The 22,403-nt window shown below is 46.4% G+C and overlaps 2 protein-coding genes across 2 annotated transcripts; one reads left to right on the top strand and one right to left on the bottom strand.

The window, feature by feature from the left end:
• Positions 1-373: 373 nt before the first annotated feature.
• CAPNS1 (calpain small subunit 1) lies at positions 374-11,135 on the bottom strand. Its single transcript, XM_053472622.1, has 11 exons — positions 11,020-11,135; positions 7,742-7,866; positions 6,986-7,019; positions 6,665-6,754; positions 6,309-6,366; positions 4,085-4,149; positions 3,696-3,764; positions 2,469-2,547; positions 2,275-2,391; positions 841-899; positions 374-636 (listed from the first exon to the last, which is right to left on the bottom strand). The coding sequence occupies exons 2-11, from the start codon at positions 7,849-7,851 to the stop codon at positions 610-612; spliced, it is 708 nt and encodes a 235-aa protein (XP_053328597.1). The 5' UTR covers positions 7,852-7,866; positions 11,020-11,135; the 3' UTR covers positions 374-609.
• Positions 11,136-14,555: 3,420 nt separating this feature from the next.
• On the top strand, positions 14,556-22,403 carry LOC128503969 (adenosine deaminase domain-containing protein 2-like). Its single transcript, XM_053474166.1, has 8 exons — positions 14,556-14,601; positions 14,854-15,135; positions 15,288-15,435; positions 18,108-18,272; positions 18,832-19,037; positions 20,824-21,058; positions 21,613-21,736; positions 22,091-22,403. Exons 1-8 carry the CDS (start codon positions 14,556-14,558, stop codon positions 22,256-22,258), a joined length of 1,374 nt encoding a protein of 457 aa, XP_053330141.1. The 3' UTR covers positions 22,259-22,403.

Raw genomic sequence — 22,403 nt, 5'->3', positions numbered from 1 at the left:
TACTGGGCCGTGTGCAAAGGAGTGACTAATGGAGAACTATGTGAGGTTTGCTGTCACTATTGTATGTAAATGACCCCTTGTTCTGTTTAAATACTGGTGTGTTTTCAATAAAACTCGGTCCCTATTTTACCTCGATACGAGTTCTGTCTGGTGCTTGGGGTAATATGCAAAGAGCTCTATGCGTTTAACCCTTTGTATGCTGGATTTCTGTTTCCTGTCCTAGGCTTAAGGAGCAGCGTCTGACGGTTCCGTCACAGGCTGCAAGGCCAGAAGTAGTTAGAATTCTGTGGGGAAAAGTACTAAACCGAACAGGTGTCACGAAGAGATCATTTGCCCCTTTTCAGCGCTGTGTGACGCAAACACCCAGACACGGTCGAGCTGAAGGCTTTTATTTTTATACCTGTGACCTGACATGTTTGTGACAAAATGTTCCCAAACAGCTTCTGCGCAGCAGTGACTTGCAGCAAATCCCAGATATCCAAAATGTTAGACAATGCAGTCTCTGCCTTGCAACAGCTGAAAAAAACAGTCCAATATATACGAAACCCCGGCTCATAAACATCAAAGACAGAGGGGGAAACAACGCCGTATCCAAAGACCTTCCAGATCTTACGAGTACATGGTTAACTGGAGCCACTGCAAGAGAGAGACAAACTCAGGTTATTACCCCACTTCCCCCAAAAATAATATGATTACGGTATAAAGAAGCATGGATGACCTCTAGGACCCCTCTGACAGAGGAAAGTAAAAAGTATCACCATGTAGGAGAATTGGGATTATTTAAAATAGTGAGGAATAAAAGCTTCTCGCCTTCGCCAATCTCATGCCCAGCCTACTCACCTCCTGAATTGTCACTTTAATCTGACCATCTCCATCTTCATCCAGGGCTTTAAAGGCACCTAGAAGCAAACAGCATAAGAGAAGCGTCAGGACACAAGGAACGTCCAAGGCGATCAAGGCAAATCGGTTGAAGGAAGACATCGATCTGAATTGACAGACTCATTCGTCACAACATTCAGAGAGAGAACAGACAAACCCAGAGGCGCTGCTTGGGGAGAGCAATGATTTCCCGAAAACCCCCATCTTACTAAATTAATCCAATAAATGGGGTTTTATTATACAGGTAAATTGCACCTGTGTGATGTCATTCTATGAACTGCACATTTACCAGAATCATACCAAAAGAGAGACAATCCAACCATAACAGATTTCCAAAAATATAAGATACCATATTATAGCTCTGTGCTCATCATTGTAGGCGAACAAGCCCCTTTAAAATGTTCAGCTTATGTAACCAAATGCAGCATCACTCCTAAACCTTTCATAGCATAACCTTAACCCATCCATTTTGCATGAACTCTAACAAACTTACTGCGTGCAAACTGGTGCAGGCATCCTTGGTGATTTTATTTCCACCCCAGCTGCTTTTACTGAAATCATGAAGCATTCATATAAACACTTCTTGCACGTTACACTCACTGAAGCCAACTGCACGTTAGAATGGCTGCTGCGTACCCCATTAATGACAAGTAAAGGACTGCAATGGGAGTTCTACTGAGCATGTGCAAGAAGCATACTGAGGTATGCACCATGTAGTCTGTAGATGCAGCTGCGGAGGAGCCAAAAAAACCCCTAAAGAATACCTGCAGTAAAATGCACTGAAGGGCATGCAAGATCGACTCAAATACAACATGAAAATAGGACTGGAGAGCCCCTTTAATTGTCATGTGTCACAAAAGCAGGAATTGATAAGCTTTTGCCAGAGAAATATCAAAAAAGGCTCCTTAAAAGTCAGTGTTATGTGATAAAACTTTTAGAGGAAAAAATAAAATGGCAGATTTGACAAGGTTTATTTAACTGTGCATTTTCAGGTCTTTATTTTTTCATTTCCTCACTCTCTCACATAAAAGTGTTTATTACATCATAAAACCCAACCCAACAAAGATGATGGATCTGGCCATAGAGGTTAAAGCCCCAGTACGTGTATACCGGCAGTGGGCAGCATCATTCAGGGGAAGGTGGCGACCGGCAGCTCATGTGAGATCTGTGAATGCTGATCAAGTCGGTAACCATGCTGCAGGCCGCTACACACAGAATGGCCGCCTATAGCAATCAGTGTAAGGTGCCCACCTTGTAAGCAATTTAACCCTTTTCCGCTAACCATCAACCTGTTACATGGCTACCACTAAAACGTCCAAGAGGAAAAGCTGGAAGTTGAGGGTTCAGGCTCCAGAAGAGGGGGGCAGTAGGAGGCATCAGCCTGTGGCTACTCACGGAACATGGAGTCCAGTCGCACCAGACAGCAGATAAAGTTATCGAAATCCATCTCTCCTTTCTCATCAGAATAACGACGAATGATCATCTGATACAGCTGGCCATTCAGCTGAAAACCTAAACAAAAAGAGGCAAATTACAACCTCTTACAGCAGATTACAGGGTTAAGAGCACTGAAGAGGGCTGAGCGCTACCTGCTGATTGGAAGGCTCCAGGAAGCTCATTGCTGCCTATGGTCCCCGAGCGATCTGTGTCGTATCTCTTGTATATATTCTGGGGAATAAAAATATAATAACAATGAGAGGGGCACCTCAGGGGCCACATGGAGTGTGTCAGAGGATACTTCACTGGCTGAGTATAAACTCAGGAGCTGCAGTTAACACCAAAGGTTTGAGTTCCTTTCACGGACATGTTTCTCGGTAAGAAGGTTATTAGATATTCAAAGAAAGCCCCTGGATGCTGTTCTAGGTCCTTTGACACATATCGGATGATTTTACACCTTGAGGGATCCATATGACTCTGGCAGGGGTTTATCGAAGCCCCAGAGCCTTAGAAAGAGCCGTGTAAACCCTTACGCGTGAGCTTAAAGAGTATGAAAACCAGTACAGGGGGTAGAATATGTGAAAAAAAATGATGAATTAGGACTTTCCTTTTTATATATGGAAAACACGGCTGCAGCCCTTAAACAACACTCTCCGGGTGTTGAGGTATTTCAGTCACGGTACACTAGGGGGCGCTCATGTATTCCATTCAATCAAAATCTGCGACACGCAGGACTGATCACATTTAATTATACACCTACACTATATATTTTTTCTTTTTTCCTATATAAGTTTGGATTTTCATTGAATGGAATACATGAGCGCCCCCTAGCGTATCTTGACTAAACCCTTACGTGACCAGAAAGGCATCACAAACGGATTTCTGAGGGTGCTCAGGAACGTCTTATGAATCCAGCTCTGGACCTTGTGCAAAAACCTCAATCTGATGGCAAAGGTCGCAAATACATTTAATTTGATCTTAACCTAATAATGCCTTTTAAAGGGTTTAGTTTAACCCCTCATTGGGGTAACTCTTTCATACGCGAGATTGCAGGTTTGATTACTCAACACATCAAATAAATGAAACTCTAGACATTGTGTGCCATTTGTTCCGTCTGTCTGTATATCACAGCAACCCACAGAATAAGCCTCAAAACTTGCGTAAAAAATATTAAACCCACAGAAATTCAGAAAAGAGGCAACTATTTTTTTCACTACTTTAAATAGGGACAAAGAAGCAGATCTTGAGGGGCCACACGATCGGAAGGTTATGAAACCACAAGGTATCCCCTCCAATCCTTCAGGCCTCTCACCTGCAGAACTGTATGACTTCATTCACACTAAATATACCTTCATCCAGACTCGCCAAGATTACTTTACCTGCCATTTTTTGATGTTGTTCCACAAATACTTAAACTCTTCAAAGCCCAATTTTCCGGTACTGTCACTCTGCGAGACGACGTTAAAGCAAAACCAGAACCCAACACTGCATGACCCCCCCCTGCCAGACCATTCTTTTTAAAGGGTTAAAAAAGGAAATTGCCCCAACCCCATCCTCCAGATTGTCCATCTGGCTACACAACTCACACAAAGCCCAGTCCCATACAAACACTGGATGGGGACCAGCATCATCTTAGGGACCTGAGACGATCCCCACTCTCTCTGCAGAGATGAATAAACCTCGTAGTACTGGATATATTCCCAGTGATTGCACTACCCCAACTCCGAGCAAACCACCCCCGTGCCACAAGGACCAATTCTAAGGATACATCCATGACGGCCACCATACTGCGGCACGAGTCCAGACTAAAGCCATCGGTCTTCAAATCCTGATCTGGAGTGGGAAACGAAAAATGTCAGATCTGCCGCAAACATTTAAACTCATAACTATTTTAATAACATGTAAAAAGATCCTTATGTTCGCCAACAACCACTCGGTAAACGAGAAAAAACCCTCACACCGCAATATAATAATACTAATAATATTACATGCCATATAATGGGACATCACACCCCCATATAATAATATAATGTGCCATATAATGGGGGGGGAATCGAACCCTGACACACCCATATAATAATATAATAATGGGGAATCAGACCCTCACACACCCATATAATAATAATGTAACGTGCCATATAATGGGACATCAGACCCTCACACCCCGCAAACATTTAAACTCATAACTATTTCAATAACATGTAAAAAGATCCTTATATTCGCCAACAACCACTCGGTAAACGAGAAAAAACCCTCACACCGCAATATAATAATACTAATAATATAACATGCCATATAATGGGACATCAGACCCTCACACCCCCATATAATAATATAATGTGCCATATAATGGGGGGGGGGAAATCGAACCCGGACACACCCATATAATAATAATATAACGTGCCATATAATGGGACATCAGACCCTCACACCCCCATATAATAATATAATGTGCCAGATAATGGGGGGGGGGAAATCGAACCCTGACACACCCATATAATAATATAACGTGCCATATAATGGGGGATCAGACCCTCACACACCCATATAATAATAATATAACATGCCATATAATGGGACATCAGACCCTCACACGCCCATATAATAATATAATATGCCATATAATGGGGGGGGAATCGAACCCTGACACACCCATATAATAATAATATAACGTGCCATATAATGGGACATCAGACCCTCACACCCCCATATAATAATATAATGTGCCATATAATGGGGGGGGGGAATCGAACCCTGACACACCCATATAATAATAATATAACGTGCCATATAATGGGGGATCAGACCCTCACACACCCATATAATAATAATATAACATGCCATATAATGGGACATCAGACCCTCACACCCCCATATAATAATATAATGTGCCATATAATGGGGGGGGATCGAATCCTGACACACCCATATAATAATAATATAACGTGCCATATAATGGGACATCAGACCCTCACACCACCATATAATAATATAATGTGCCATATAATGGGGGGGGGGAATCGAACCCTGACACACCCATATAATAATAATATAACGTGCCATATAATGGGGGATCAGACCCTCACACACCCATATAATAATAATATAATGTGGCATATAATGGGGGATCAGACCCTCACTACCCAATATAATACTAATAAGTAGATTGTAAGCTCCTGTGCGCAGGGCCCTCCTCACCTGTTGTCTCTGTTAGTCAATTTGTTATGTTACATACTACTTATGTCCTGTCTACCCATTGTACAGCGCTACGGAATTTGATGGCGCTATATAAAACAAAAATAATAATATAACATGCCATATAATGGGGGATCTGACCCTCACACCCCCATATAATATAATGTGCCATATAATGGGGGATCAGACCCTCACACTCCCATATAATATAACATTCCATATAATGGGGGATCAGACCCTCACACCCCAATATAATACCTTTAATATATCCTGCAGTATAACATGGGATCAGACCCTCTCACCCCGCTATAACACCAATATATCCTGCAGTATAATGGGGGATCAGACCTCAACACCCCAATACTAATAATATATCCTGCAGAGTAATGGGGGATCAGACCCCGACACCCCGATATAATAACATATCCTGCAGTATAATGGGGGAATCGGACCCCGACACCCCTATAGAATAATAATATATCTTGCAGGGGAAGCGAAGGGTAATATGCAAGAAGAGCACCAGCTAGGACTTCAGTGATGGTAGAGCTGGAAACATAACCTGAATAACCTATGAACAGTTAGCGATGATACGAATACCAAGCAGTGATCGGTTAAAGTTTTATACTTTAAATGCGAGCACTGTAGCTAGAATGACGTTCTTTCAAAGTACTGCAAGGTAAATGGTATGACCCATAATATTCAATCCACTACGGACCTCAATAAATAACTAATAAGAAACCCAGCAGCGGATCATATAAGCAACGCCTCCCCATGTCCTGTCCCTGGGACTCACTCACGTCTTGCAACCACTTTGTTAAGGATTCCCATCAGCTCCGAGGGACTGACTTCCATGTCCTACAAGAAAACATTCAAGCAAGAGTTCAGCAAGATGTCTGCCTTCCAAAGTAGACTCAACGAGCTGGAAAACATATAGTTACATAGTACGTAAGGTTAAAAAAAGACCTAAGTCTATCGAGTTCAACCCTTCTACGTTCAGATACTTCTGTACTCGCAGCCCCTGACAAAAAGGTCATTCAGACCAAGTCTCTCCACAATATAACAAAGGAACTGCAGCACAAGCTGTAGACCAACGGACGGGGTTATAACCCCCACGTTATAACCATCCACATCTACGCACTAAGAGTAATCTCACCTCTCCTGCCAGCTGGCTGAAGAGCCGCCGGAACTGCCTCACTTCTTCACTCTCGTTCGCTTCGATGGTGGAAACGTGACTACGTGGAGGCTAAACAGGGAGGAAGGACACCCAGGTGAGGGCCCAGGGGCAGAAAACAAACACATCCAGTAACTTGCAGGAGGGACAAAGAGCGGGGAAAAGGTACAGACTCTAGAGAGAAAAATCAGGTTGTAAAGAATAGGGGCAAATAGTTTTCATCTTTTGGGTGGAGGAAAGTCAGATGGAACGGTAGAGGGGTTAATTAGGAAGGGGTGGTTTAGGGGGCATGTGGCATCTCACCGGAGGGTCTGGTCTGTAGTTTGCCGCAGCATCACTGCAAGAAATAATATACAAAAGACACCCACATTAGAACCCCCAGCCCAAAAAGGACAGTAAAAGTGTGCAAAAATATTCTATTGATCATTATCTTTACACCCATCGCTATCTCATTTCTACATCTATTACCTCTTCATCCATCGCTATCTATCATATCATCTCGACACCTATCATTATACAATATTTTTATTATTTTATTGCCATTGTATCTCTTGTTGTCGCATCTGAATGCGTTTCAGATTACGGATCATGTTTTATATCATTAACTTAGCGTCTGGATAACGTCTGGATAAGACGATTTCATTCTGCTTAATATATATTCCGAATCGCTTATAAGGCTGCCTTTGTTATTTGCACACTGAGCTGATGCTAATTTAGTCATTCTAAGGGTCTGGCGGGGTGATTAAGACTGTGCCACTCTACTGCTTTCCACAGTCAGTTTGTAGGCACTCAAGCAAAATCCATGGAGGTCCTGGCACATATCCCAGCAATGCATGGATCTGGATTATTTTGGCCATTTATAAATAGTGCCACCAACAACACAGCAAATGTCTGCCCCCTGTGGCCAAGCTCAGACCAGCCATCATACAAAAAAGGGCAAATGCCTGGTGGGCAGATGTGGCCCCCCACTTTCCATATCGGCAGATGGTGTGGCCACACTTTAATCTGGTACTGGCCTTAACATGCCGATCGGGTCAGGAGAAGCCACAAATTCCGCACCTGATGACGTTGAAAAGTCCTCCCAGGACTCCAGATGCGTTAAAGCCTCCACCTCCACCTCCGAATCCACCTCCGCGGCCTCCTCCCATATACTGGTTGATCAGGAACATGATTAGATGAAACCTAGAAAGAGAGGAGGAGTAGAAGACATTACACCAAAGCGTGTTAGTACCGCTTCTATTCCATTCGGTCTGCGGCCTGGAGTATAAACCCATCCCACAATCAAACCAAAAACGTCTTCAGCCTCCTCTCCTGGTACAGCACTGTGTACTTAGTTGTTGCTTCATTAACACAAGGTAATATTATTATTAATAATGGCAAGTTCCATTCCAGAGCTGGTGTTTTTGCCGCGCCGTTACCCTTCACATTTTATTGACTGGGCGCCAGCTGATTCCGGGTCCAGAGAAGGGTCGGATTGGAAGAGTGAAAACTAGGGGTGGGAAGGCGAGAGGGGAAGGGGGGGGCAAGTCTTTGATTTTATTTTCTACAGGCCTTTAAGGTGTGGACAGGTGACATTAGTGTCAAAGATAAGAATCTCACAATTCTGGCTCCAGTTCAGCTCAGAACGTAAAGGGCCGGCTTGTGGGGGCATGACCCCGGCATCACATGGCTATCAACATTCTGGTACTCGGCTAGGTCACCTGACCCTATTCTAGCGGTGCGGCAGCTTGCAGTGAATGGGAGAAGGAGCGCTGCCTTCTAGAAAAGCTGGTTGTGGGGTTGGCTGAGAGTGACTTGTGTTATCTGGCTGTGATGACTGATGTGTACCTTTGCGTGTGTACCATTAGTCTGACAAAGTGGTATGCGTGTTTCATGTACACCAGTGAGTGTGGCATGTGTGTCTGAATGTATGCAGGTGTGGCCGAGAGCGGTATGTGTGTCTGAATGTATGCTGGTGTGCCTGAGAGCGGTATGTGTGTCTGAATGTATGCAGGTGTGGCCGAGAGCGGTATGTGTGTTTGAATGTATGCTGGTGTGGCTGAGAGTGTCATTTGTGTTTGAATGTATGCTGGTGTGGCTGAGAGTGGTATGTGTGTTTGAATGTATGCTGGTGTGGCTGAGAGTGGTATGTGTGTTTGAATGTATGCTGGTGTGGCTGAGAGTGGTATGTGTGTTTGAATGTATGCTGGTGTGGCTGAGAGTGGTATGTGTGTCTGAATGTATGCTGGTGTGGCTGAGAGTGGTATGTGTGTTTGAATGTATGCTGGTGTGGCTGAGAGTGGTATGTGTGTCTGAATGTATGCTGGTGTGGCTGAGAGTGGTATGTGTGTTTGAATGTATGCTGGTGTGGCTGAGAGTGGTATGTGTGTTTGAATGTATGCTGGTGTGGCCGAGAGTGGTATGTGTGTTTGAACATATGCTGGTGTGGCTGAGAGTGCGAGGTGCGAACAAGCAGTTATTCTCGGTGAAAGACTGTTTGATTCGATCAAAGCCTCTGTTCAGCGCTGGGAGGTCCGTGCCGGCGTACTTCAATCTCTTTGCCAAAACCAAGTTCTCTTTTATGCCCCCACCTCTGCGGTAAATTTCAGGGAAAGGCTTCTGGATACAAATGCCGCCCGCACCCAGACTCCATCCCCTAAGGGAAGGAAGCCATTGTGTGACTAAATCCACAACCCGAAGCTCACCCAGTTTTACTGTCAAGCCAAAAGCAAACAAGATCACCAGACTCTAAAGACTCAATATTTCACCTATTGGCGCCAAACGGCCCGTCCTGCTTTTCTCTCGGCTGACGACGATGCTTGTTTTTCTGCCCTGTGGACTGAGCAACCACTCACGTTCCAGTATAACTTTGCTTTCCCAGTGGCTCCCAGTTTGGGCCATATAATATATTGCATTGTATTATATGGGCTTATTACAAGAAGCTGTACATGCCCCTGCAGTGAATGCTGCTGGAGGGCTGAACGTGCCGCACAGGGCCAAGGGCCGATGCGGTGCAGTAATAATAACGCGTGAAGGGCCGCATGCAGCCCTGTACATCCTTTCTTCTTCATCGGCCACTGAGCCACGTGTCTCGTTGGGTAAATCTGAGACTATTTCACCTCAACAGAGCCGAGCTCAGTGGCAGCTCGTGGCAAAACATGTGTAACGGATTCTGTGATTAACCAGGATCCCTTCTACCTCCTCCAAAGGCTTCCTGAACCAATCACATTGGGAGAAGCCACTTATCCAGGAGGCAAATAACCATGCAAATCCCCCCCCACACCCTTCGTCCCTACACAGCGCTCTCAAGCAGCACCGTTAGCCTCGCATGGCACAGACCCTCGTGGGGTTAATGCAAATGCTTACAGACACATATTATACAGGGTCATAGGGGTGTGCGTGTATATGTGTGTGTGTGTGTGTGTGTATGTATGTGCGTGTGTGCGTGTATATATATATATATATATATATATATATATATATATATATATGCGTGTGTGTATGTATTTGTGTATGTATGCGTGTATGTGTGTATGTATGTATGTATGTGTATATATATATATATGGGTGGGTGTGTGTGTGTGTGTGTGTATGTGTGTACCTGTTCTGCAGGTTTGCAAGAATGCAACCAGGTGTGAGCCCCCCTCCCTTAAGTGAAAACCTGCTACAACTACCCCCAGGCCACAGCACACCCATCCGCCCAGCACAACCAGTTTGGCCAGTGACAGATAACGGCAGACAGGATGCTATTTAATGCCCTGGATGCCTAATAGCCATCCCAAGCAGGGTAAAAACCCACCAAGGATTAACCTCCACATGGGGGTCTCCAGACAGTCCCAAGTCATTTAACCCTACAATAACCAGCACTGGCAAATATTAATTAAAGTGACTGGGAGGCATGACAGGAGCACAGAACGGATCCCGGTGGGGTAGAAATTACCCTAATCCCTCATAGCAAAAGATAAGGGACTTCGTAATTGCCTCTCCCCAAAACTACAACAGCCCAAAGGGTATATCTAGAATACTGGGAGGGGGGATACCGAGGTGTATCTAGAATACTGGGAGGGGGATACCGAGGTGTATCTAGAATACTGGGGGGGGGTACCGAGGTGTATCTAGAATACTGGGAGGGGGATACCGAGGTGTATCTAGAATACTGGGAGGGGGGATACCGAGGTTTATCTAGAATACTGGGAGGGGGGATACCGAGGTGTATCTAGAATACTGTGAGCGGGGGTACTGAGGTGTATCTAGAATACTGGGAGGGGGGTACTGGGATGGATATAGTATACTGGGGTGTAGATGGCATACTGGGTCTAACAAACACACACATGCTTCAAGCTTAACAGACCTCCGCTCCCGGTTTTCTGCGCTTCGTGTGTCCGGCTCGATTCCTTGTTCCGGGTTCGGTGCAGATTGGGCGGCGGCTGCGGGACAAATGACTCAGAGAAGCAGGAAAGGGAGAGCCAGCAAAGTCCACGCCCCGCTAGCTGATAACCACTCCCATATGTCAAACATTACACGAATCCGAGCCCGGGAGAATGCCCAGCAGGCGGCTCCCAAAGCCGCGCCCACTTTCTCAAATAGCAGGGCCCCGTAGCCCCGCCCCCCTGAATGTTGTGCTCTTTGCCATAAAATGCAGTGTACAGGGGTATTTACCTATTACCCCAGAGGCACTTCATATTGTACAGGGGTATTTACTTATTAGCCCAGGGGCACTTCATATTGTACAGAGGTATTTGTATATTACCCCCGGCGTTTATGGAATTTGCAGACCGGAGGGTGGGAGGGGGTTAATGATAGGAATCGGATGAGACTGACGGGTGGGAGTCATTCATACCTCACAGCGGCCGGGCGCGTCTTCTCAGCTGCGAAGTAGGATCTGTCAGAAGTAAGTTAAACTTTAAAACAATAGCGCATGCTGTACCCAGACCAAACTAATCGATCGACCAACCATTATGGATTATTATCGATTTAGCCGATTAGTTGTTTCAGCTCTGACTCATACTGTACCGGGGCAATGCCCTGTTACCCTAAGGCCCCTGATACTGTAAAGAACAATACCTATTACCTCCAGGGTAGTCCTCACTTACTGAAGTATTGTTACCCCAGGGAAAATTCATACTGTCCTGAGTCATTAAGCGGTAACCCTAGTGGTAGTAGATATTGCAGTGGGCTAATACCTGTTACAACCAGAGGGCAGCTACATTCTGTGCCAGGGCATTATCTGATAACCCGAGGGGCAGTAGATTTAGGTGAAATCCAAGGCCTACTAGGATATTACCTGTTACCCTAGGTACAAGGCATACTGTACTTGTGCAACACCTGGGGCAGCCGAACCTCCGGGGCAGCTCATACTGTATTGGGATAATGCCCCCACCCAGAGGTGATGCACACAGTATGTGGGCAATACCCATTACCCACGCACGGGAATGGGGTAAGTAAACACAATCAGTCCCCTGCAGCAACAGGGTAACTAACGATAATCAGTCCTGTGGGAATGGGGTAACTGATGTCTGGTTATTCTCCTTATGGGGTAACTAATGATAATCAGTCCCGTGGGAATGGGGTAACTGATGTCTGATTATTCTACTTATGGGTTAACTAACGATAATCAGTCCTGTGGGAATGGGGTAACTGATGTCTGATTATTCGCCTTATGGGGTAACTAATGATAATCACTCCGTCCTCTGCAGTAATGGGGTAACTGATGTCTGATTATTCTCCTTATGGGGTAACTAATGATAATCACTCCGTCCTCTGCAGGAATGGGGTAATTGAAATCAGTATCCTGCAGGAAAGTGATGATAGCTGCAGCAGTAATCATTCGTACCCAGCAGGGTAATAGCGCGCGCCACAGGGTACAGAAGTAACGAGCACCCCAAAAAGCGCCACCAGCACCAGATAGCAGCGGGATGTCCACTCGGCGCTTATTGGCTGTACCGATGGCAGCGGGATTTTCAGCCTATTCTGATTGGCTGCGAACACGCGATCGGATGTGAGAAGCTCTCGGGTTTGCTGCGCGGGGTCCACATGAGCCGGAAGTGCATGTCAATGGTCAGTCTGCTGCGGCCAGAATCGCTCATCGTCGAAGGTAACTACCCCACCTAACCCTGCTGTTAGCAAAGTTGGGCGGATGGGGCCGCGGGGCTATGGCGGTCGGCGGATGAGGCCGCGGGGCTATGGCGGTCGGCGCATGAGGCCGCGGGGGTATGGCGGTCGGCGCATGAGGCCGCGGGGGTATGGCGGTCGGCGGATGAGGCCGCGGGGGTATGGCGGTCGGCGGATGAGGCCGCGGGGGTATGGCGGTCGGCGGATGAGGTATAAATCTGAATGGAGATGGTGTTTTATTTCAGATATAATGTTTATCTCCTCAGATCCCACTAATGGAAGAGGACAAAACGGACTGCAAAATGTCTGAACAAAGCCAACTTCCCAAGCAGAGTGCGAGAGCGGAGCCGTCCGCACGGAATGAACCCTGGACTCCAGGTGATGGATCTGCCTGCTGGGGGTACTTGATAGGGTGTAATACACTATATGGACGAGTATTGGGACGCCGGACCGTTACACCTGTAGGGGCTTTGATGACATCACATTCTAAATACACAGACAGTAATCGGAAGTCCCCCCCCTTTGCAGATATAACGGCTTCCGCTCTTCCGGGGAGGATGTCCACAAGATTTTGGGGAGTTTCAGTGGGAATTTCTGCCCGTTCATCCAGTAGAGCGTTTGTGAGGTCAGGCCCTCCATCCGATGCTAGGCATTGCACTTTGTGGTGTGAGGCTTGCATGCAGCTGCTCGGCCACGGAAGCCCATTCCACGAAGCCCCCGCCGACAAACCGATACATTAGCTGGACCGACTCGGCTCACAAGCTTACATACTAGAGGGAATGGGGTGACAAACATAAGGCACAGAGATGGGTGAGAGGTGGTGTGGGGGGTATCAGTGACGGGTGAGAGGTAGCGTGGGTGGTATAAGGCACAGAGATGGGTGAGAGGTAGTGTGGGGGTATCAGCGATGGGTGAGAGGTAGTGTGGGGGGTATAAGGCACAGAGATGGGTGAGAGGTAGTGTGCGGGGTATCAGTGACAGGTGTGGGGGGTCACAGAGACGGGTGAGAGGTGGTGTGGGGGGTATCGGTGATGGGTGAGAGGTAGTGTGGGGGGTATCGGTGACAGGGAGAGGTAGTGTGGGGGGTATAAGGCACAGTGATGGGTGAGAGGTAATGTGTGGGGTTATGGGTGAGAGGTAGTGTGGGGGTTATCGTGATGGGTGAGAGGTAGTGTGGGGGTATCAGTGACGGGTGAGAGGTAGTGTGGGGGGTATCGGTGACAGGGAGAGGTAGTGTGGGGGGTATAAGGCACAGTGATGGGTGAGAGGTAATGTGTGGGGTTATCGGTGATGGGTGAGAGGTAGTGTGGGGGTTATCGTGATGGGTGAGAGGTAGTGTGGGGGGTATCAGTAACGGGTGAGAGGTAGTGTGGGGGTATAAGGCACAGAGACGGGTGAGAGGTAGTGTGGGGGTATCAGTGACGGGGAGGTTATGGGGGCTTCTCTGAAGAAGTGCGTTTTGAGATATTTTTTGAATGTTGGGGAGGGTGAAAGCTGGAGGATCGGTGGAAGTCGGTTCCTAAGGTTTGGGGACAGCGAGTGAAATCTTGTAGACGGGAAAAGGAAGAGGTGTTAAGTGAGGAGGAGCGCCTCAGCCCACGGGAGGAACGTAAAGATCGAGTAGAGCAACATTTTTTATGAGGGCAGTGGAGGATCCCAGAGCGGGGAAGCAGAAGAGGAGCAGCGTGCGAGGAAGATAAGCCTAGCAGCAGCATTTAGGACAGACTGTAGAGGAGAGTCGAGACAGTGGAGCGCCAACCAGAAGAGTGTTGCGATAGCCAAGATGGGAAATGATAAAGGAATGAAGCAGGGTTTTTGTGGATTCTCGGGTGAGGAGGGGGCAGAGAGATGTTTTTTAGGTACAAGCGGCAGGATCTGGCGAGGGACTGAATGTGAGGATGAAGGAGAGGTTTGAGTCGAGGATGACCCTGAAGGCATCGGGCCTGGTTAGTAGGAGAGATAGTCGTGTTGTTAATGGTGATAGAGAATTCAGTTTCTGGGGCGGAGATGGAGGGAGGGAAGATAATGAGTTCAGTTTTAGAAAGATTTAAGCTTCAGGTAGCATTGTGACATCCATGAAGAAAGACAAGATGGAAGTATAAAGAGAGCACAGCAGAGGGCCGAAAGTGGAAGAGGTGATGAGATCTCACCAGAGAAGCTGACAGAGCAGGAAAGGTTAGACAGATATAAGGAGATCCATCAGAGATGTCTAATAGTGCACTTTGGTATTTCTCTCCCAGATATAACCATCAAACATGACCAGAGATGCGCGGCTCTGGTAAGTGAAGCCTTTCGCCGGCTGTTGAGTGACTCCAGGTATTACAGCCATAGGGGCGATTTGGCAGCGTTCCTCCTGGAGAGAGGTGAGCGCTGCACGGTCGTTCCACCTTCCTCTAGAAGTGTGTGTGTGTGTGTGTGTGTGTGTGTAAGCATGTCCACGTGTGCCTCCTGTGCATGTCTATATAAATAAATAGAAATTGAGATTGAGTTATGTCTTTCAATGTGTCTTCCGCAGAGGTGCAGTGGGACGAAGCGAAAGGGGAAATGTATGAGGTTATAGCGCTTGGCACAGGGAGCACATGTTACCAGGGATGGCAGCAGTACAACGGTCTCCTGCTGCACGACTGCCATGCCTTAGTGGTGGCACGGCGGGCATTAGTACGGTGAGTTTGGGCACACGCAAGCTACACTGAGAAACATAATAGGATTGTGTTGTCTATAGGCTGCTGTTCAGGCCCAACATACACGTAACATTTTTGGGCATGGCAGTGGCACCGAAGGAGGGAGCGCTTTATGTACCATGCACTGAAGAAGAGGAAGATCCGTGAATGCCAATTAATCTGGGTGTGAGTCAGCTGTGTGCTACTATACTATTCCCCCTTCTCGGGGCATCTCCAGCGGTGCCGCCTCAGTGCTTCCAGGTGCATGCCCCCAGACAGCCTAATCGCGGGTGCGCACATCACATGCTTCCACCACGATGTGAAAAAGGAGCCCTGCCAAAAATGCCATGTAAAGGTGCTCAGCGCCTATGGGAAGCGAGACCTGAAGCCTGACACAGTCTCCGAGATATAAAGCAACGCCATCTATGATGCAATTCCAGAAAGCCAGTCGGTAAGGCGAGTTAGAGTGTGTGAAAGGTCAGGCGAGGAAATTAGGGTGATGTCTGCGTATAGGTGGTATTGGAAGATATGAGTTGTCCAAGGGAAGATATATAGATGGAGAAGAGTAGAGGCCGAAGAACTGAGCCCTGAGGAACATCAGCAGAGGTAGGATTTGAGCCAGGAAAGAACTGTCATGGATGCCATGAGCATGAAGGGTTTGTAGGTGGTCAACTTTGTCAAAGGCTGAAGAGATGTCAAAGGGTATAACCATTGCCCTCAATATACTTGGCAACCGGATCTAATGAGATCCATTTGCAAGAACGAGGATGCCTGGATCAAGCATAGTGTTTCTTAGGAGATCCCAGAGGACACCTTCCTCTCCAGTATTTACATTCTCATCGGGGTGGGGGTACCCGTGTAAACTATATATTGTTTTTTCGAGGAGAGATAGAGCTTTCTTATGATACCAGAGTTGGATGATTGGTTGAAAATTGAGAATGAGAAATTTAGTAAAAACTAGCGAAAAATTTTTCAATTTTCCCTCTGAATCCTTACAAAATTAGGTAAAGTGATGGAAAATCCCCTCCAACTTTAGCAATTCAGGTGTCCTGATTTCAGAAATGCCTAATTTATATAGATTTTCCATGCTTTCCCAGCACCAGGGAACATACTATAAGGTGTACATTTTTTGTAGAATTTTTATGCTTATGGCTTAACGGGTTTGTGGGTTGTGAACGGGGGCAGGAGGGTTATACTGTGTTAGGGCAATGGGATGTAAGGTTTTTTTAACCCCTTAATGACCTCAAAATGCATTGTTTTCAATGGGTTTAGGGACAGCCTATTGTCCTTAAGGGGTTAATTTTTTATTTTTTTTATATATTTTTTATGTATTATATATATTTTTTTAATGGTTAGGGACCTCTTGAACATGTCATTAATGCAAGTGATGTCACAATGACATCACTTAGCTCACTTTATTTTTTCTTTATATATATATATATATATATTCAAATTTTTTGTATTTTTTTGTATAATTTTCTTTTAAAAAAATGGTTAGAGGTCCTCTTAGGGACATCTTGAACAATGACATCACTTAGCTCACTTTATTGTTTTTAATTATTATTTATTGTATTAATGTTTTTTTTTCCTCGTTTCTTTTTTCAGCATGGGAGGAAGGTGAGAAACATGGTTTCTCACTCTCCTCCCCGCGATCCCCCTGCACCGATCACACTGTGATCTCTATGCAAGTCCTCACAGACGTGCATAGAGATTGTGCCGGAAGGGAATGCCCAATCGCCCAATCGGGCAGTTTAAAATGTAACAGCTTACATCAGATCAGACAGAAAGCCGGCGATGGCGGCTTCTGCTGTCAGGGGGAGTTCAGGCTGTCAAACATCTGCCGCTGCAAGAAGGGCAGTACGTACCGGTACGTCCATAGGGGATTCTTGGGATGCGTTTTTTGGGTGTACCGGTACGTCCATAGGGGACTGAAGGGGTTAAAATGTTTCCTTGGTGGGGGCATCATGGCAATCACAGATTCAGATGACATTTGCCTGATTTCACCCTGTCTTTAACATTATCCCCTGCAGCAGTAGAGAGAGGGGTCTGTGAAGTATAAGAAAGGTTTTCCGCCTGGGTAATATCCATAATTCCCGGGACCGTTGAAAGTGGACTGGCAATAGTATAACTGACACGGCAAATCCTGAAGCTTTTGAGACACTTTTAGTTACTGCCGTCTTCATTAAAGCTTTTAATTGAGTATCAGAAAAAAAGGTGTCCTCGTTTCTATCAGTGGGCATGCATCTGCTTTATGAGAGCTCTTGGAGATGAATCCATGATTTACGGAGGTATAATAACAACGTGAAGATAATTTTGAACTAAAATGAATATATTTGGATGAAATGAGCAGTAATGAATTGTAAATTTATTTAATTCATTTATATTAAAAAAAATTCCCACAAGTTTCTTAGGGTGAGAAAGAAGTTACCGCGTGGAAGGTGGCAGTAAGATGGTGTCCTGCACGACAAGGATACGTTTACAGGTTTCTTCTTATTAATACTGCTTTAATATGTTGTGATAAATCACGCTGTTCTCCGTGAGGCGCATATGTTGCTGATGTGTTCTGTAGCAAAGGCCAATGTAAGGAGTTACGCGGCACTACATCGAGCCACTAGCTGTACAGACTAGCCACCCTTTTCGCAGATCATGGGCTGATTTTCACGTCTCTCCCTTAGGTATCTGTACAAGCAGCTGCACTTATATCACAGCGAGCATCCCTTGGCCAAAGAGACCTGTATCTTCTGCCCTTCTCAGCTGAGCCACATGCTGGTGCTGAAACCTGGGATTTTCCTCCATCTGTATCTCAGTCACACTCCTGAGGGACTAGCCCGGGGCAGCGGGTGAGGAACACATAGATGGGGGGGCTGCGGTGAGGAACACATAGATGGGGGGGCTGCGGTGAGGAACACATAGATGGGGGGGCTGCGGTGAGGAACACATAGATGAGGGGCAGCAGGTGAGGAACACATAGATGGGGGCTGCGGGTGAGGAACACATAGATGGGGGCTGCGGTGAGGAACACATAGATGGGGGCTGCGGTGAGGAACACATAGATGGGGGCTGCGGTGAGGAACACATAGATGGGGGGCAGCGGGTGAGGAACACATAGATGGGGGCTGCGGGTGAGGAACACATAGATGAGGGGCAGCGGGTGAGGAACACATAGATGGGGGCAGCGGGTGAGGAACACATAGATGGGGGCTGCGGATGAGGAACATATAGCTGCAGGGATCTGCCCCGAGTAACGTGTGGAGAGACAGAAGGGGCTGCAGGGATCTGCCCCGAGGTGTAGGGGACAGAGGGGATTGCGTAGCGTTAGCTGTTGGTTTCCTCACTAGCGGGGTATTGAGTAGTAAGAATCCAAATGAATAAATCTCAATGTGTTTTCTTCTCTTACAGTTCGTGGACAGAGAGAACTTTCCCCCTCCATGTTCATGCCAAGGGCTCTTTGCTGTGTCTGTCGGACTGCTTTCCCAGTGTGCTGGCCGCTCGCGTGTGCTCCATGTCTGCGTTTGAGAAACTCATGAGATGGAGTGTACTGGGGGTCCAGGGAGCCCTCCTGAGTCAGACGGTAGAACCTCTTTATATCACCAGCATTGTCTGCGGTAATTATCCATTCGCTCGCTGCAGCTCTTTCGTTCCTTGGCGCTCTCTCTGCTTTGTCTTCATAGACCTCGGTAGGGGAAATACATACTGCTGAGTTAGAAGATGAAAACTAAGCTTTCAGGACCTCAGTGGTCTCTTCTTCACCACTTAATAGATCCACTCAGGGACCTACATCCACTACTCTTTAAGGATCAGACACACTTGCAGACATTTTTGTAACAGCCAGCAAGTCTGCAAAGTCTTCTGGTCAGGAAGAGACTTGCATCTGTTGGACCATCTCTGACTGGGCTCTCACAACCTGCCTCCACCTCTTTACACAAACCTGAGACACCAGAGAACTCCGCGGCTCTTTTACTAAAACGTAGTGGATTCATGTATACAGTGCAAGAACTATCCCAGTATAAATTACATGCCCTGTATAATGCATAAACAATTCCCCCTGCATTAACTACACATTATACAGGGCCAGTCACTGATTAATCTATACATTATACAGGGCCAGTCACTGATTTATCTATACATTATACAGGAGGCTGGCTCGCTGATTTATCTATACATTATACAGGGGCCGGTCACTGATTTATCTATACATTATACAGGGGGCCAGTCACTGATTTATCTATACATTATACAGGGGGCCGGTCACTGATTTATCTATACATTATACAGGGGCCAGTCACTGATTAATCTATACATTATACAGGGGGCCGGTCACTGATTTATCTATACATTATACAGGAGGCCGTCTCGCTGATTTATCTACACATTATACAGGGGGCCGGTCACTGATTTATCTATACATTATACAGGGGGCCGGTCACTGATTTATCTATACATTATGCAGGGGCCCGGTCACTGATTTATCTATACATTATACAGGGGCCGGTCACTGATTTATCTATACATTATACAGGTGCCGGTCACTGATTTATCTATACATTATACAGGGGCCGGTCGCTGATTTATCTATACATTATACAGGGGGCCGGTCGCTGATTTATCTATACATTATACAGGGGCCGGTCACTGATTTATCTATACATTATACAGGGGCCGGTCACTGATTTATCTTTACATTATACAGGGGCCGGTCACTGATTTATCTATACATTATACAGGGGCCGGCTCGCTGATTTATCTATACATTATACAGGGGCCGGCTCGCTGATTTATCTATACATTATACAGGGGCCGGCTCGCTGATTTATCTACACATTATACAGGAGGCCGGCTCGCTGATTTATCTACACATTATACAGGGCCGGTCACTGATTTATCTACACATTATACAGGGCCAGCGCACTGATTTAATTATCATACAGGGCATGCAATATAAGAGGCTGGCTAGCGTTATTTAAGTATACATTATACAGGGCTGGCCGAGCTCCTCCTGCAGCAGAAGCTCCCCGGGGTTTGCCTTTTCGCGGTATGAATATTTATATCTGATATTAGCTGAATATCCCGCGATGGCACCTTCTGCCCGGACATTTTTCTTATTTTATCAAAAACGTAAGATTTGCAAATGATTTCTGGGGATATAATTTCTAATATTCGGTTCTGGTTTTACAATAGAATTTTTAAAATATAAAGTAAATATAAAGTTGGTTTTGGAACAGGCGAACGATTGATGAATTCCGGTGCTGCTCGCTGTTCTATGTTTTTTTACTTGCATGAATCTGTGCGTTTATTGCCATTGGTGCCGTTTTAGTTCCTTATGTTTTTTATAAAGAACCGGCCGCTTCCGGCGCATTCTCCGTCCTCATCTCTGCCGTTCTTGATGTTTAGGGGATGGTGACCAGGAAGTGGAGTCCTTCGTTAACGCTGTCGAGAGCCGTCTGCAGCCTTCCGTGGATCTGAGTCTGTTTCCGTCGTACAGCATACATGTCCCGTATGTGATGAAGGGGCCACGGATCTGTTCTCGCCACCCCCAGACCACGCACATCACGCTCAGCCTGAACTGGTGTAAAGGCGATGACCGTGTGGAGGTTACAGATGGGGCGACTGGCAGACAGGCGGAGGGGTAAGTAAATTCAACGGCACTCATCGATGTAATCACAGCGAGTCGCGCGGCAGGAGCTGAAAATCTTAACTAAACATTTTGGAGAACTGTTACAAGAAATCAGTGGCCTGAGGGGTGCGAGGGTGAAGAAAGGGGGCATGAGTTCATGTGTTTGAGTCTCCTGTATAGTAAACATTGGCCGTGTAACCCTTTCTGGGTTGGCTGATGCCTTGCTTTCCTCTTTTAGTCTTGGGTTTAGTGATTCTCCGCACCGCATTTCTTTTTCATTTTGTTACAGAAAGGTTAGGAGTTATTCTATTTATTGTGGGCGAGTAAAGTGATTGGGTTAGGGTCGCCACACGAAAGCTGCAAATACTGTCTGGATCACTCGCCTCACCCTCAGCCGTGACGATAATGTTTTCTGTAGCATAGAAAGTTAAGCTCTCCGCACACAGCAGGTAAAATCGTGTCCAAGAGGCCACGGGACTGTTAAGCTTCACTTGGGACACTTGTGAGGTTGAATGAGAAATGAATGAATCGCATCAGCAGGACCTTCCCTGGCTTTGTGTTTGCAGCTCCCCGGCTGGCAATGAGGGCCAAACTAGCCGGCTCTGTAAAGGAGTGATGCTCACGTACTACCTGAGTCTTCAGGGTGTATCTGGGAGACCACGAGGGCCACCCTGCTATCATCAAGCTAAGGTACGTACAGCATGCGCAAGAATGCGCAAGTCCTTTCGCCATCTCAATTGATGCCATCGGAGCACCAGCTAAATATGTATGTCGGGCCGGCCATCAGATTCACCCAGGTCATATAAAAACTGTAAGCACCATCCTCGGTCTTATTAATTACTAACTATAAGCAGCCTCTGTATGTCAGGAAGGCACACAGTAACCCTGGTCAGTAAACCACAGGACAGTGGGCAGATATGATCTAACGGTAGAAAATCCGGGGGTGTTTCAAAAGTTCCTATACTCCTTGTTGGTATAGGTCTGTTTAATGTCACTGTGAGTAGTCTGTTTAGCTCTCCCTCTGTCTGTCTCTCCCTGGAACAGGCCTTATCGGATCAGTACCAACGAGTGAAGTCACGTTTCTACTCTCAGCTGAGTGCAAGTTTTCAGGAAGTGTGGCCACGGAAGCTCTGCGTGGACAGATTTGCGGTTTCATCGAGTGATGCCCCCGATGGAGAGTCAGCGTTGAGATTTCATTGTGACCTTCAGTGATTCTGATGCTCGGCGTCACCTGTTGTGAGATTTAAGTTCCTGTGAGCGTCCCGGTGGGAGGCCGTGTTCATGTTTGGCTCACGTGTTAGTTTGTTCATTTTGTAACAGCATATGGAGTCAGTGACCCAACAGCTCAGCTCCATCA

This window comes from Spea bombifrons, chromosome 8, assembly GCF_027358695.1.
Source record: "Spea bombifrons isolate aSpeBom1 chromosome 8, aSpeBom1.2.pri, whole genome shotgun sequence".
NCBI lineage: Eukaryota > Metazoa > Chordata > Amphibia > Anura > Pelobatidae > Spea > Spea bombifrons.
The sequence above is the reverse complement of the archived record's forward strand: the minus strand, read 5'-3'. Positions and strand labels throughout refer to the sequence as shown.

Bases quoted from the DNA above. Each gene is read 5' to 3' on its own strand.
- LOC128503969 (XM_053474166.1), top strand. From the start codon at position 14,556: ATGGGAAATGATAAAGGAATGAAGCAGGGTTTTTGTGGATTCTCGG. The intron at 15,136-15,287 runs GTGAGCGCTGCA...TGTCTTCCGCAG, and splicing joins AGCGTTCCTCCTGGAGAGAG to AGGTGCAGTGGGACGAAGCG. The intron at 21,059-21,612 runs GTAAGTAAATTC...TTGTGTTTGCAG, and splicing joins ACTGGCAGACAGGCGGAGGG to CTCCCCGGCTGGCAATGAGG.
- CAPNS1 (XM_053472622.1), bottom strand. From the start codon at position 7,851: ATGTTCCTGATCAACCAGTATATGGGAGGAGGCCGCGGAGGTGGATTC. The intron at 7,020-7,741 runs GTGCGGAATTTG...TATTTCTTGCAG, and splicing joins GGACTTTTCAACGTCATCAG to TGATGCTGCGGCAAACTACA. The intron at 6,755-6,985 runs GTGAGATGCCAC...CTCCCTGTTTAG, and splicing joins ACTACAGACCAGACCCTCCG to CCTCCACGTAGTCACGTTTC.